Raw genomic sequence first — 15478 nt, 5'->3', positions numbered from 1 at the left:
TTAACAAACCACACATGAAAGTGTATTTATTCAGCTTTCAGATGATGTATAAATCTCCTTAGGACTGGTGGTCCAGGGTCTCAAATCCATTTTTTTTTTTCAAAGCAAGGCCTTGTCCTTGATGACTAGCATATGTCCTATGGCTATTTTCCTGAAATCCTTCCACTGCTGGATGACTAAATCTATTTAACCAATTTTATTGTGTAACTATTTGCAGGGCTTGTTGTAATTGAATTATCAGATCGAGAGAGAGAGCTGCTTCCATCATAGTCTGGAATGAGACCAAGTCATGGGTCTGGTTAGATGAAAATACTGACTAATTTGATGCAAACACCTGCCACAGAATGCAAATGGTAATAAAAATAGACGCCAGTCCTCAACCCACCGAAACAGTGGCTCCATCTAGTGAACGAAAAAACTGAGCTTCAACGCTTGGATTGAGCGACACGTGTACACCATGTATGGTGTTGTACACCCACAATGGATTGCATTTGAATGTTCTTACTAACTTATTAATTTACTGCCTTAATGTCACACCTGCTAGCTTTGAAGTAATTTGCATGCTGGTAGCGTAACTCTTGAACTTCGACATAAGACTACTTTTTTCCACTATTTATATGAGGAACAACTTATGCCAAAAACACATTCAGAGTACTTTTTAAAGTGGTGCATTAACTGTATATATTTATTTTCCAGCTATCAAAATAACATGGGTTTTATAAACCCCATAAAGTACAACAATGAATCAATCACTCCATTATCCACCTCACGCTACTTCAATACTTGGAGTGCTACGGCTGCTAGGAAACATCATGCCCTATTGGCTGTCCTAAAGTATCATTTGTACGACACCAAGAACGAACCAGCCGTCAGAAAATAGCTTTGGCTCTCTCATTTTTTTGCAGAAGTTTGCCATACTGATGACCGCGGTGACTGATTAACGAGGCCCAGTCAAAATCATCCTCATCTGAGATGTCTGAGAGCTCGTACATTCCTCCGTTTATACAGTTTATAGAGCATCACAGTCCCGCCCACAGCCAGTGCCGGAAGTAAAAATTCAATACAATTTCTGTATTGACAGTTGGGGTATAAGCCATAAAAATGTAACCATACATGGTAGGCTTAAAACCAGCTACGGCTGTACTAAAGGATAGTATATGCTCATATAAACGCCAACGGTTCATGGGGCACTAACCTTGCTTTGAGATAAATGCCTTTTATTCGCGATGTCTTGGGTAAGTACTTCATTACCCACAATCCTGAACAATCCCACAGTGATGCATCTGATTGGTGGAACTCGTGTAACTGTCTGGTTAAAGGGGACTGGGGAAGTCGTGGCCTAATGGTCAGAGAGTCGGACTCCCAATCGAAAGATTGTGAGTTAGAGTCCTGGGCCGGACGGAATTGTGGGTGGGGGGAGTGCATGTACAGTTCTCTCTGCACCTTCAATACCACGACTTAGGTGCCCTTGAGCAAGGCATCGAAACCCCCAACTGCTCCCAGGGTGCCGCAGCATAAATGGCTGCCCACTGCTCCGGGTGTGTGTTCACAGTGTGTGTGTGTGTGTAGACTTATCAGTGCAATCAGGATCTCCATGGCTGCCATGATGGCTTTTTTCAAAAGTGTTCAAAGGGGTGAAAACCACTTCAGATAGGGTCATGTAACGTTAGTTCAGTGTAGTGTGTACGAGGGTCAGCTTGTGGGTTTTGTAAGGGCCAGTATGAGGGACAAGACCTACAAAGTTTTGGTGAGTTTTGCAGGGAGGTTGGTAACGTTAGTTAGCATTATCGTCCACTTTAGCTAGGCTACTGTAGCGTCATATCAAGCATTTTATGATGCCACTGTCAAAACAATATTTAGCCTAGGACTAGTACTGAACATTTGTTTAATGGCAACGACATGTGTTGATTGACTCAACAAACTCAACAATCGGTGATTGACTCAACAAAGCACTGCACCATGTTGCTGATGTTATCGTTAGCCGTTTTCACACACGCAAACAATATATAAAATACACGATGATAAATATAAAAATCAATACACAATACCTATATAAAACACTATTTATTTACATGATTAATACTGAAAGAACTGCTATTAACTGCACATTCACTAAATAAAATAAAATTCACTGGAGGAAAAAAATTTGCGTGGCCGTCATCAGATTTGGAAGTCGCTCAAGAGGCTCGTTCGCGGTTGTGGCTTCAGTCGAATTCAGTGAGGCGCGGTGGTTTATGGGATGAGTAGTTCCTTCCCTCGAAATGAAAATATGTACAGTCTTGTACCTTTTTTGGATTTTCTCTTAATTTTTTCACTCGAAATGATATGTTGTATGCTTATGAGTCCAGCCATAGCTGATTATCCTCAGACATGCTCTAAAACTCTTTAGATATGGATTTTTCCGAAAGTTAATGGGAGAAATGAATGGGAAATTTACTTCCGGCACCTAAGCTCTCTCGGGCTGTGGGCGGGACTGTGATGCTCTATAAAGGATTTTGGTATTACTGACCAGTGCGCTAGACTCGGCTTTATGACACGCTAATCTCATCCAATCAGTGTGCAGCCTCCTGACCTGAAAAAAAATGAATCTAATTTCTAATTTATTTTTATTCTTGATATTGCCAGAGAATGTCTAATGTCCATAGACAGGCTCTGATATCGCTTTGAAATTTGAAAAGGTTATTCTTAGGCTTAATATGATCAATAAATAATTACATAATATAAATATATAATAAATAATATATTAAAAATATTATATCAATTACATATTTAGTGCTGTCCAATGATTAATCGCGATAAATTGCAACCAAAATGAAAATGTGTGTTACGTGTATATTTATTATGTATAAATGAATACGCACATATGCATATATATATTTAAGAGAAATATGTTTATATATTAGATATATTTATATGTAATATAAATTACATGAATATAAACACATACATGTAAATACATTTAAACATTTTCAAAATACATACTGTGTGTGTGTCTGTGCATATTATATATATAAATATATATATATATATATATATATATATATATATATATATATATATATATATACATATATATATATATATATATATATATATATATATATATATATATAGTGTTCCTGTAGCTCAAGTGGTAGAGCAATGCGTTATCAAGGTTGGGGGTTCGATTCCCCGGGAACACATGATAGGTAAAAATTGATAGCCTGAATGCACTGTAAGTCACTTTAGTTAAAAGCGTCTGCTAAATGCATACAATATATATATATATATATATATATATATATATATATATATATATATATATATATATATATATATATATATACACACATATAGGCTATAGTACACAGTACACACACATGTATTATGTAAACAAAAGCTGTTATTTCATATGCAATTAATTGACAGCACTATATATGTGTGTGTGTGTGTGTGTGTGTGTGCGTGTGTGCGTGTGTGTGTGTGTGTGTGTGTGTGTGTGTCTGTGTGTGACTTTTCAGTAAGATTTTACATGTAAGAATAATTTAATCAGGACAAAATATACTGTAACGTTTATTATTACTCTCCATAGTTTTTAATATAGTGCACTTTTCCTTCCATCCTTATATGTAACACGTTGTATTTTTACTGTGTTCACATAAAACAAACTTCAATTAAATTAAAGCATTTTAAAAAGTTTTTATTTACAGCAGAGTCCTTAGCCATCTTCAAAGAATCGGCTTAATTTAAACCCATATCTTCCATCTTTATTTTACCCTCTAACTTTAGCACTTACTATTCTAATTATATTCTTAAAAAATTAAACTACCTTTCTAATCTTTTTGTATTCTATGTGTGTGTGTGTGTGTGTAAGATCTCTAACACTAGCTTGCTCTATTCCTCTGTTTTCTTTTTATTTATTATATTATTTAAAAGCACTTGCTACTTGTACTGTGTTAAGCTAACTGAGACTTGTTACTTATATATCATTGCTCTTTTTTTTGCTGTTTTTGATTGCTTTCACTGTCCTCATTTGTAAGTCGCTTTGGATAAAAGCGTCTGCTAAATGAATATATGTAAATGTACATAAAAGCAACATAATTTAACGTTATGATTGTTCATATTATTTTATTATTGTTAATATAGTAATTGATTGATAATAATATAATAATAAATAAAACAGTGTGTGTGTGTGTGTGTGTGTGTGTGTGTGTGTGTGTGTGTGTGTGTGTGTGTGTGTGTGTGTGTCTGTCGCGTCCAATCAGAGTTTAGCTGTCGTGTCCATGAGGTGAAAGGTCACTACGGCAAGCTGAGGCGGACAGAAAGAGCGGCGCTGAGTAAACATTAGCAGGAGTTCACTGTTATTCTTCTGTGGCTGGACAAATAGATCGAATATTCCCCCGTCAGATCTGATCCACAGGAGGTGAGGAAATCTGCAGGTGTGTGTTGTTATATCGCTGTAAGATGTGTTATTATTAATTATTATTAGGAGGAACGCAGAAAAGCGTTCAGTTTACTGTAACGAGCAACGTTTAATATTACAACCGTCGTTTGAGCGTCTAGACTGGTCTTCCTGTAATACTGCAGGATTCATATCTATCTATTTTTATTCTTTCACATGCTTAGCGTTGATTGTATTTAGTAATTATGTTATCTTTTGATTTCTTTCATTCTTCAAGTTCTTCCATATGTCACGCCTCAAGCGCCCATCTCTCATTACCATCAGATTTGTGGATAAATATGTACTGATTTTTGTAATTATAGGTATTTTGTATAATCTAATCATTGTGGGGGTTTTTTTTCGTGTGTTTGCGCTGTCATTGGTCAAATGTTCGTCAGTAGTAAAAGAGACAGTTTTGGTTGTAATGAGTGGAGTCGCCATTCTAATTCTCGCGTGATTTCAGTGTGATGAGACTGAAGGACAGCTCTGGGCAGCTCAGACTGTGGAGCTGGTTCCTGCTGTGCTCCAGCTGTCTGCTGTGTGTATGTGCTCACGGAGGACAGCATGGAGAACCAGCTGCTTCAGATCAAGAGCCTCCTCCAATCACCCGGCTGGACAGGAATATGGTTCAGGATAAAGAGTGAGTAACGTTAGTTCCTCATGACTTCAAAACTTGTTTTAGAACCTGTGCTCATATCCAGATTGGTGAAGCTGTTCATCTGATACATACGTCGATAGTATTCATTGATTTAGCTTTGATTGTTTTCTAAAATGCACTCCTGATCTCCACCTGTCTGTCCATCGTCCAGCTAACAACATGCCAGGAACACAAAGCTCATACGGAAACCATCCTCAGAACTTAGAAAGTGTAGAAAGATTAAGATTTTTTTTAAGATTTCTCTTACGCTCACCAACGCTGTTAATGTGATCAAAAATACAGCAAAAACAGTAATATTGTAAAAGATTATTACAGTTTAAAGTAACTGTTTTCTATTTTTTTGTAATGTATTTTTCCAGGAATTTATTATAGTGATGACAACGCTGAGTTTTCAGCATAATTTCTCCAGTCTTCAGAAATCATCATACACTACCATTCAATAACTTGTGTAACAAAAAAAAACATTAATAGGCCTACTTTTATTTAGCAAGAAGTCTTTAAAATGATTTAAAAAAAAAATGTGATAATCATGTATACTATTTGTCCACCAAAAAAAAAAAAAAAAAAAATTGAGCAGAAAAGCTTTTCTCAATATTGAGAAAGAATAACTAATAATTATTCTTATTAGTAATTATTAATAATTGAGCACTAGTAGTAACTGATAAAATTTGAGCACCAGGTAGCATATTAGAATGATTTCTGAAGGATCATGTGACAATGAAGACTAGAGAAATTATGCTGAAAATTCAGCTTTACATCACAGGAATAAATTACATTTAAAAATATATTCAAATAGAAAATATTTTAAATTGTAATATTTCAGAAATTTGAAACAAGGGTTTGTTTTATATATATATATATATATATATACACACACACACACACACACACACACACACACACACACACACACACACACACACACACACACACACAGTGGGTACGGAAAGTGTTTAGACCCCCTTAAATTTTTCACTCTGTTATATTGCAGCCATTTGCTAAAATAATTTAAGACATTATTGCAGATTTATTCAAATGAAAAACTGAAATATCACATGGTCCTAAGTATTCAGACCCTTTGTTCAGTATTTAGTAGAAGCACCCTTGTGATCTAATACAGCCATGAGTCTTTTTGGGAAAGATGCAGCAAGTTTTTCACACCTGGATTTGAGGATCCTCTGCCATTCCTCCTTGCAGATCCTCTCCAGTTCTGTCAGGTTGGATGGTAAACATTGGTGGACAGCCATTTTCAGGTCTCTCCTGAGATGCTCAATGGGGTTTTAGTCAGGGCTCTGGCCGGGACATTCAAGAACAGTCACTGAGTTGTTGTGAAGCCACTCCTTCGTTATTTTAGCTGTGTGCTTAGGGTCATTGTCTTGTTGGAAGGTGAACCTTTGGCCCAGTCTGAGGTCCTGAGCACTCTGGAGAAGGTTATCCTCTCCAGGATATCCCTGTACTTGGCTGCATTCATCTTTCCCTCGATTGCAACCAGTCGTCCCATCCCTGCAGCTGAAAAACACCCCCACAGCACGATGCTGCCACCACCATGCTTCACTGTTGGGACTGAATTGGACAGGTGATGAGCAGTGCCTGGTTTTCTCCACACATACCGCTTGGAATTAAAGTAAAAAAGTTCTATCTTGGTCTCATCAGACCAGAGAATCCTTCAGGTGTTTTTTAGCTAACTCCATGGGGGCTTTCATGCGTCTTGCACTGAGGAGAGGCTTCCGTCGGGCCACTCTGCCATAAAGCCCCGACTGGTGGAGGGCTGCAGTGATGGTTGACTTTCTACAACTTTCACCCACCTCCAGACTGCATCTCTGGAGCTCAGCCACAGTGATCTTTGGGTTCTTCTTTACCTCTCTCACCAAAGGCTCTTCTCCCCTGATCAGTTTGGCCGGACATCCAGCTCTAGGAAGGGTTCTGGTAGTCCCAAACATTTTCCATTTAAGGATTGTGGAGGCCACTGTGCTCTTAGGAACCTTAAGTGCAGCAGAATTATTTTTGTAACCTTGGCCAGATCTGTGCCTTGCCACAATTCCTTCTCTGAGCTCTTCAGGCAGTTCCTTTGACCTCATGACTCTCATCTGCTCTGACATGCACTGTGAGCTGTAAGGTCTTATAGAGACAGGTGTGTGGCTTTCCTAATCAAGTCCAGTCAGTATAATCAAACACAGCTGGACTCAAATGAAGGTGTAGAACCATCTCGAGGATGATCAGAAGAAATGGACAGCACCTGAGTTAAACATATGAGAGTCACAGCAAAGGGTCTGAATACTTAGGACAATGTGATGTGATGTTTTTCTTTTTTAATAAATCTGCAAAAATGTAAACAATTCTGTGTTTTTCTGTCAAATATGGGGTGCTGTGTGTACATTGAAGAAAAATTTTTTTTTTTCATTAGAAAGTGGTTTGGCATAATATTTAGTTGTTATTCTTTAGAAACAAAAACTGCTGCTAATTAGTATTTGGAAACACTTGTCAAATTGTGTGGTGCAACTAATATACAGAAAACACACAAATCTTTCTTGAAAATGTTATAAAGATTTTTCACAACTGTGAGTAACAGACAGAGAGCATTGATTTCTAACAACAAAAACATTTAAAAGATTGTCATGTCTGTTAATTTTACAATCCCTAAAACGGCAAGAAGAACAGCATTTGACCAAAACCGTGTCTGATTTATTTCTATCAAAGCTGTATAGAAATAATTAGAAATATACATGTAATTCAACATCAAACCACAAAATCAGTGGATAGAACCAAATCCTTGGGTATACGTCACAATACGAAAGAAAAGATCTGTCGCTACTGCCAGTGAACTAACTGTAATCGACCAGAGGTCTGAGTTGAATAGTGACTCTTCCACGAGTCTTTAATCGAAGCTTTCTTCTGCTCTGTTGTAGGCACATCATGGAGCATTTAGAAGGAGTGATTGAGAAGCCCGAGTCAGACATGACTCCTCAAGAGCTTCAGCTTCACTACTTCAAGATGCACGACTACGATGGCAACAATCTGCTGGACGGACTCGAGCTGGCCTCCGCCATTACTCATGTTCACAGAGAGGTGACGGCTCCAGCTTTGAGCTCCACTTTATACCAGTTTACCGCTCGGACACACCTACGCATAATTTATTATTATATTAAATGACAAATGTAAATGTTTTTACATTTTCTATGGGATTTGAATTTAAATGTACTTTTTATAATCACAAGTACACTTGTTTCAACCTCTCTTTCTATCATTCGTCATGTATTTCTTTCCTAATTAATCCTATAATACTGTCACCTGGTCTTGGTTTTCCAGGAAAGAGGAGATAACAGCCAGCCAATGAAGGAAGAGCATCTCATTAACCTCGTTGATGAGGTTCTCCGAGACGACGACAAAAACAATGATGGCTACATTGACTATGCAGAGTTCGCGAGGTCTCTGGAGTAAAAGAGGAGAGGAAGAGCCGCTGCCTTACTGTGAATGCAGATTACCTCTGATGTACACATCTCCAGCACATTCCTTCATGTGTGTGTTTTCACAGGCACAGTATAATCGTGCTTCAGCCTAACCTGTAATAAATGTCATACGATCAAGTGGTGAGGGTCATGATGAAGTGACATGAGATGTTTTGTATGTATGCCATCATTGAAACATGTATTAGTTGTTTCACTCACATCTGCGTATGTCTTGTCAGAATGGACCTTAATGTATAAACTGCCAAATGTATACAATGTAAACGAGCTACGTTGGTAAAGTGGATTATTAATTGCTGCTGTGCTGATAAATGATGGCAAATGCGTGCTTTTTCTGCCTTAAAGGGATTATCACTGTTACTGTCATTACAAAAATACCCATTCAAAATCATCTGCAGTGACTGAATAGTTTACTGTTAAGCACAAAGCATCTACCGATCTAGATTTGGGATTATCTAGATTTATATATAAATGGGCCGTATGCCTGTTTGGCCCTGTACATCTTAATGAATCCCTCTGTAGCCCTAATGTTCATTTGCTTGACATTAAAAACTGGTACCAGATTATTAGAAAAACAGGAATGGGAATTGTGTCCTCTGAAATATAATGGTGCACTGATTTTCAGCTTGCTATTAGAGTCTGAATGTACACAAAATGTTATATGGGTCAGTGAGAGGATGCAAATTTTGCCTGAATTTTTTAGGAAATACATTTAAAATGTCATTTATCCATATAGAGAATTTAATGCATTTAGTTTTCATTATGTAAAAAATAAATGCCTTGGAGAGCATAAGTTAAAAAAACTACAAATTCTAATGATTCCAAAATTTAATGTGCTTCTTTGACCATGATGTTTTTTTATTTTATTTTTATTTTAGTTCATAAAGCAAAAAAAAAAAAAAAAAAATCAGACAAAAAAAATGTGTTTTGGCATCATCTTTGTTTTTCTTTAGCAAAAAAAAATTAATCCCTGCTAATTAATATTTGGAAAAACGTACAGTATGTCCATCAAATCGTGTGGTGCAACTAAAAAAAAAAAAAATTCAAATAATTTTTTTTTCATACTTTCACTGACCCGTTTCTGTTCATTTTACATACATAAAATGGCAAGTAAAACAGCACTTGACATAAACAGTGTGTAATTGAGTTCTACCAAATCTGTAAATTGTTAGTGATGACTTTGAATGGAAATGTAATTCAAGTGTTCATAGTGTCTACTGTACATTTCATCTGAGATCTGAGAATTTTTCATAATTTTTTTTCACTATTTTCATAATAGTCCTTCTATAAAGTCTACAGTATGTCGATATGAACTGAATCTAGTTTAATAATCACAGTTCAGTGTTAACAAAGGAAATCAATATAAATGTAGTTATTTTTGCCTAGGTAGATACAGCAATAATTGAAAGAATCTGTTCTGTGTGATTGCAACAGTAATAAAGACAATCTTTCTTTGTCACTGAAAAGATTTATTAATTCTGGTGTATACACCGGTGGTAGAACAGCACTTGCTCTAGTTCCAGTGACTAGCGGTTTCCAGTGTGGACACAGAGAGCACTGAGGTGGTGGCCGGTCCGATGCTGCGCAGTTGACTGTACCAGTCTTCAGGAGGTCTGGAGGCGTGTGATGACGGCTGGGGCGGGTATCCTCCAGGGGGCAGCACTGATGAGAATCGGGGCAGATGCGGCAGTGAATGAGGGCACTGGTACTGCCGGCTCAAGGCGGAGGGAGACACGCACATGCTGCTGAAGAGAGGCCCTCGTCCGGGCATCATGCTCACCGGCAGCGCTTTCTGAGGGACACGCTCCTGCTTGCGCTGCTTGGCACGCCGGTTCTGAAACCACACCTGCAGCCAGTCAGAAATTATTAAATGTGAGTAAAAGTTTTCGGAGTTACAAAATGTCTTTACCAATAAATTTTCATACTGTAGGTGCAAAATGTTTTTACCAAAAATAAATAAATGGTAACATTTTAGAATAGGTAACATTTGCTAACTATTAACTACAACATTTATCTCAATAAATTCTTAATTTGCTGCTTATTAATAGTTGTTATGTTTAGGTATTATATAGGATTAGGGATTTAGAATTAGGTCAAGTAGAATAAGGCATTAATATGTTCTTAATTAGCACTAATACATGGCTAAGTTTCTAGTAATATGCATGCTAATAAGCAACAAAGTGTTAACAAATAAATTTTTCATATCTGCTTTTTTATTTTTCTAACCCTCACAGTGTTCATCTTCAGTTCTCTCTTCACAGCAGTTCAGTCAATGTACTTTTTTGAGTGCATGAATTACTCCGGGATATTGGTTTGTTTGAACTCAGAGGGAGTGTCAGGCACATTAAAAAAGTTAACAGCTTAAAGGGGGGTGAAATGCTCGTTTTCACTCAATCTCCTGTTAATCTTGAGTACCTATAGAGTAGTACTGCATCCTTCATAACTCCAAAAATTCTTTAGTTTTATTATATTCATAAGAGAAAGATAGTCTGTACCGATTTTTTCCGGAAAAACACGAGCGTCTGTAGGCGTGACGTGTGGGCGGAGCTAAAGAATCACGAGAGCCAGTAGGCTTTTGCGCTGATAGCGTTTGGAAGCTTGAGGACAAAACCAACCAAAAACAAACCATGGCTAACAGTCAGATTCAGCGTATATTTATGATCCAGAGGCTGAAATTTAACAAGAGCAGCAGCAACAACAGCGGCTCTATGTGGTATGTACTGAAACTGTATATATATTTGCTTAGCGGATTTGGAAAATGATTAAGTTCCACTTTGTCGTTTTTTTTTTTAAGCTGTAACGTTACATGTGGAAAGTGCAGTTTGATGACAACATTGCATGTTGTTTACTTGATGTGCTTACGCGCCGACAGCTAAGTTAACAACACAGAGATATTTGAAGCCGTTTCACTCACCGCATGTGGTTCCAACACACGATTGTGACCCTTTTTAGTTGGGACTGCATTATCCTTAAGAAATTAACTATACGCAAATCCGTCGTCAAACTGGGCCTTGTATGTTTTGCATCTTCGAAATGCAGGGGAACAAACACTTGCACAACTCCGTTGATGCTCTGTAAAAATAAACTCCATCCACTGGTCCCTTAATGCTGTTTTTTCTTTGGTAATCTGTGCAGGGTTGTCTTGCCCTGGCAACCAAAAACACACTTCTTTTGTGAGATTTCGCGACGCTCTCGCTTTGATCAGTGAATGTCTGTGCTCTCAGTGCTCTGCTATACGGGAGCGCGCACTCTTCCAGCAGAAGTGCCTCAGGACCCATATAAGGAAATTCCGCTCCATCTAACGTCACACAGAGCCATACTCGAAAAAAACTTTCCGAAACTTGTGACAAACCGGAAGGAGTATTTTTGGAACAGAAATACTCCTTCAATCATACAACTTAATTTTTGAAACTTTGTCCATGTTTAGCATGGGAATCCAACTCTTTAACAGTGTAAAAAACTCAGTATGCATGAAATAGCATTTCACCCCCCCTTTAAGTCATTTGTGGATTAATGCGTATTGGAGACGAGAACCGTTTTAAACAATTCAGTTTGATTTGATGAACTGGTTCAAAAAGATCCGGTTACATCGAATGATTCGTTCGCGAACTGGATATCACAAACTGATTTGTTTAGAATTTTTTTCGATGCTTCAAAAAATTCTAACTGACCCTCTGATGTCACATGGACTACTTAATGTTTTTCTTACCTTTCTGGACATGGACAGTATACAGTACACACAGTTTCAATGGAGGGACTGAGAGCTCTCGGACTAAATCTAAAATATCTTAAACTGTGTTCCCAAGATAAAGTCTTACTGGTTTGGAACGAAATGAGGGTGAACTATCCCTTTAAGAACATTCTATTTTTTCCTTAAGACTTTGATCAATAAAAACAAAACTGTATTAATTAAAATTCCTAAAAAAAAGTAAAAAACAAAAACAAGACAAAATATACTACTACTACTCTGTAAAAGTGAATTGCTGGAAATTGTAAATAAAACAAACAAAACAAAGATTTTTGTCTTCCTACTTCAAAATTAGAAAATTCAAAAGACTGTTCAGTTCAACTTGTAACTTGACAATTCTTTGTAATTATTAGTGTAAAAAAAAATATATTAAAAGTTTACTAGCAATTTCTGAAATTTTTTTTTCAGCCGTATTTTTCCCCCCAGTGTACTAGGGATGGGCAAAAGTAAAACCAGTGATCAGTATTGTAGACAAGTAGGCCATTGGTTATTATTATGAGTGACTTTTGTGACTTTTTGCCAAATTTGAAATTCAAAAACAAAACAAAAATTTCCTCAAATAGGGATGTCGTTTTTAGCTACATTCTTACGATTTTCTCAAGAAATGTCTGTCTTAAGGAGATTCTTGTGAATCTGTCCATGAATGAAGCAAGCATTATGAAGTCTCTGCTGGGTTTCCATCCACACGTTTTGCTGTGTCACTGTAAATCAGTGTTGAACAGTCTCAACACCCCTGGAGAGTGTAACTTAAGCCTGGGAATATTTCATTCTCAGCAGGTTAATTAGCATGTTAGCGGTTAATCAGCTGAGTTACCTGTATGCGAGCCTCGTTGAGTTTGGTGGCTCTGGCGAGCTCCTCTCTGTAGTAGATATCAGGATAGTGGTTCTGTCTGAAAGCTAGCTCCAGCTGTTCCAGCTGCTCATTGCTGAAGGTAGTTCGGTGTCTCCTGCGGGATGGTGAGGGGTACGGTCTCACTCGTCCTCCCTCACCCCGGACGCTCTCAGATGTCCCAGATTCTTTTCTTGGGCGATTATGAACATCTGCATTAAATAGGGTGAAATTCAAAGAGCCACATTCATTATGAGAAGAACAGAAAGAGTCTTGACTCAGCTCTCTCTCTCTAGTTACAAAGCAATTTCCTACTGACAGTGAGAGTTTCATCAACCGTTGACACCTCTGAGATGTTGGATTCGTAGGTAAACATCTCTCAAATGATGTTCACTGAAGACGGAGGATTTAAGAGCCTTAGTGCTTCCTATACAAATGTCCAGGAACTCATAAGACAGCAGGCTTTGCCACCTAAACTCAATATCGTGAGAGAGAGGCATGCCAGAGCCCTGAGGATTACACTCAGCTTAGGCAAACAATGGCCAAAAAAGTGACTAATTTGTCAAATTGTGGGTCTCTTGGTTTCCAGGACCTATGCACAACATTAGGGTAAAGAGAGGAAGTGCACCAAACTTACCTTAAAAATACATTTTTGAACGTCATATTGTGCAGTTTTTTTTGTATCACTTATATAGTTTATAGACTATAATATATTTGTTTTGTGTTTTTGTTTTAGTTTGTTTTTGTTTTATATTACATTTTGATTGTTTTTTTTTATGACTTAATTTTATTAAAGCTGCTTGCCAAGTCAACATTTCTTATTTTTATTTTTGTATAAAAAAAAATTTCAAGTGATAATTTTCATTTTTAATTTTTTTTGTAAACGATAATAACCCTGACTCTACCTATAGATTTAAAAAAACACACCTCGAAAAGAGTAACTGAAACATTGTATTTCACGTCAGATAGAAATAATAATTAAATAAATTAGATAATAAAATAAAATAAACATCTAAATACTAAACAAAAAGTACTGGCTGATATAAGTATATTATTTATTAAAACCACAAAGTTTCTTGGACGCTTGCTGCTCTGGTTTCTCTTGAACACTTTTATATCAGCTTTAGTTTTTGTGCTACTATTGAAAGTTGCCATTGCAGAATGACAAAATTCTTGTGACGCTGTAATTTGCTTTAGCTTAACAGCTAAATTACTGAATTGTAAATATTTTTCCTCAATATTTCAAAGGAGTTCTTACCTGCACTTGAGCTAACGGTGACCTCAGAGTAGTTTTCAGAGAACTGTTGCTGAGATTTGTCTGTGTCCATTTCAAACTCTCTCTGGTTTGACCCCCGTCCTAACCCAACTCTGCTTTTTCACTGATATCTAGTGTGACATCATAGAGCGGTCACACCTCTCACCCTGTGCTGAAGCCCACTATCTACCTGTTACTGTCAGTGTGAATTGTAAAAATAAAACTGTAATGAATTTAGCTTGCTGACATAATAAGGATAAGTCTTTGTGAGTAAAAATGTTCCTAATAAATCTGACTCTCAGTGATGCAGTGACAACTGAATAATAATATTGGAATTTTGGAATATTAGACTTCGAATTCTGAGAAGAAAGTTGTAATTGACTATTTCCACCACCAGAGGGAGTAAACATTAATAGACAAGAGGTGGCGGTCTCTGGGTCCTCTTGAGCACAAAGCAGTACAACCAAACTGATGTTTCATTTTAAACTATACATATTCAGTAATATTTGGGATCTGGGAATATAGCATATTTAGATTACTTTATGTTTTGAACATGTGATGTGTTATGTTATCACCTCATATTCTAGACAAAATTAAAAGTGATCAAAATAGCCCACTATAGTTTATTCCGCTTGCTGCATATTATAGTAAAATTATTAGTTAAAATAAATAAATAAACACACACACACACACACACACACACACACACACACACACACACACACACGCACACACACACACACACACACACAAATAATTCATTCTCAGGCCATCCGTGATGTAGATGAGTTTGTTTCTTCATCAGAAAAGATTTGGAGAAATTTAGCATTATACCACTTTCTCACCAGTGGATCCTCTGCAGTAAATGGGTGCCGTCAGAATGTTTCTTACAAACATACAGCTTTCAAATGTACACAGTGTTAATTGATGAACTGGAGTCATGTTGATTATCATTATTAGCTCTTGTACTTTTCTCAAAAGGGTGTATGTTGTTGTATGAATCAAAATGTACAAATTCACACAATTTCACCTCCATTTGGCTAAAATGTAAAATAGTTATGAATTGCCATGAGAGTGTGTTCCAGAAAACAAGCATTGTCAAGC

General features: G+C 37.0%; 2 protein-coding genes across 4 annotated transcripts; one reads left to right on the top strand and one right to left on the bottom strand.

Moving 5' to 3' along the window:
* The first annotated feature begins 4262 nt into the window (after window positions 1-4262).
* Window positions 4263-9318, top strand: mcfd2 (multiple coagulation factor deficiency 2, ER cargo receptor complex subunit). Of its 2 annotated transcripts, none has more exons than XM_026224461.1 (4): window positions 4263-4402; window positions 4884-5060; window positions 7985-8144; window positions 8385-9318. In XM_026224461.1, exons 2-4 carry the CDS (start codon window positions 4888-4890, stop codon window positions 8514-8516), a joined length of 465 nt encoding a protein of 154 aa, XP_026080246.1. In that variant the 5' UTR covers window positions 4263-4402; window positions 4884-4887; the 3' UTR covers window positions 8517-9318. The 2 variants fall into 2 exon arrangements, with proteins under 2 accessions (XP_026080246.1, XP_026080245.1); XM_026224460.1 differs by having other exon boundaries at window positions 4271-4418.
* Window positions 9319-9851: 533 nt separating this feature from the next.
* prop1 (PROP paired-like homeobox 1) lies at window positions 9852-14512 on the bottom strand. 2 transcript variants are annotated; one of them, XM_026224458.1, is made up of 3 exons: window positions 14378-14512; window positions 13105-13331; window positions 9852-10388 (listed from the first exon to the last, which is right to left on the bottom strand). In XM_026224458.1, the coding sequence occupies exons 1-3, from the start codon at window positions 14445-14447 to the stop codon at window positions 10056-10058; spliced, it is 630 nt and encodes a 209-aa protein (XP_026080243.1). In that variant the 5' UTR covers window positions 14448-14512; the 3' UTR covers window positions 9852-10055. The 2 variants fall into 2 exon arrangements, with proteins under 2 accessions (XP_026080243.1, XP_026080244.1); XM_026224459.1 differs by having other exon boundaries at window positions 9852-10376.
* Window positions 14513-15478: the final 966 nt, after the last annotated feature.

Source organism: Carassius auratus, chromosome 38 (assembly GCF_003368295.1).
Source record: "Carassius auratus strain Wakin chromosome 38, ASM336829v1, whole genome shotgun sequence".
NCBI lineage: Eukaryota > Metazoa > Chordata > Actinopteri > Cypriniformes > Cyprinidae > Carassius > Carassius auratus.
This window is presented reverse-complemented; position numbering and strand designations above follow the sequence as displayed.

Excerpts from the sequence above, each read along its gene's own strand:
- prop1 (XM_026224458.1), bottom strand. The coding sequence starts at position 14,447 with ATGGACACAGACAAATCTCAGCAACAGTTCTCTGAAAACTACTCTGAG. Across the intron at positions 13,332-14,377 it reads CACCGTTAGCTCAAGTGCAG|ATGTTCATAATCGCCCAAGA; the intron begins GTAAGAACTCCT and ends TATTTAATGCAG. Across the intron at positions 10,389-13,104 it reads TCAACGAGGCTCGCATACAG|GTGTGGTTTCAGAACCGGCG; the intron begins GTAACTCAGCTG and ends GACTGGCTGCAG.
- mcfd2 (XM_026224461.1), top strand. The coding sequence starts at position 4,888 with ATGAGACTGAAGGACAGCTCTGGGCAGCTCAGACTGTGGAGCTGGTTC. Across the intron at positions 5,061-7,984 it reads AATATGGTTCAGGATAAAGA|GCACATCATGGAGCATTTAG; the intron begins GTGAGTAACGTT and ends GCTCTGTTGTAG. Across the intron at positions 8,145-8,384 it reads TTACTCATGTTCACAGAGAG|GAAAGAGGAGATAACAGCCA; the intron begins GTGACGGCTCCA and ends TTGGTTTTCCAG.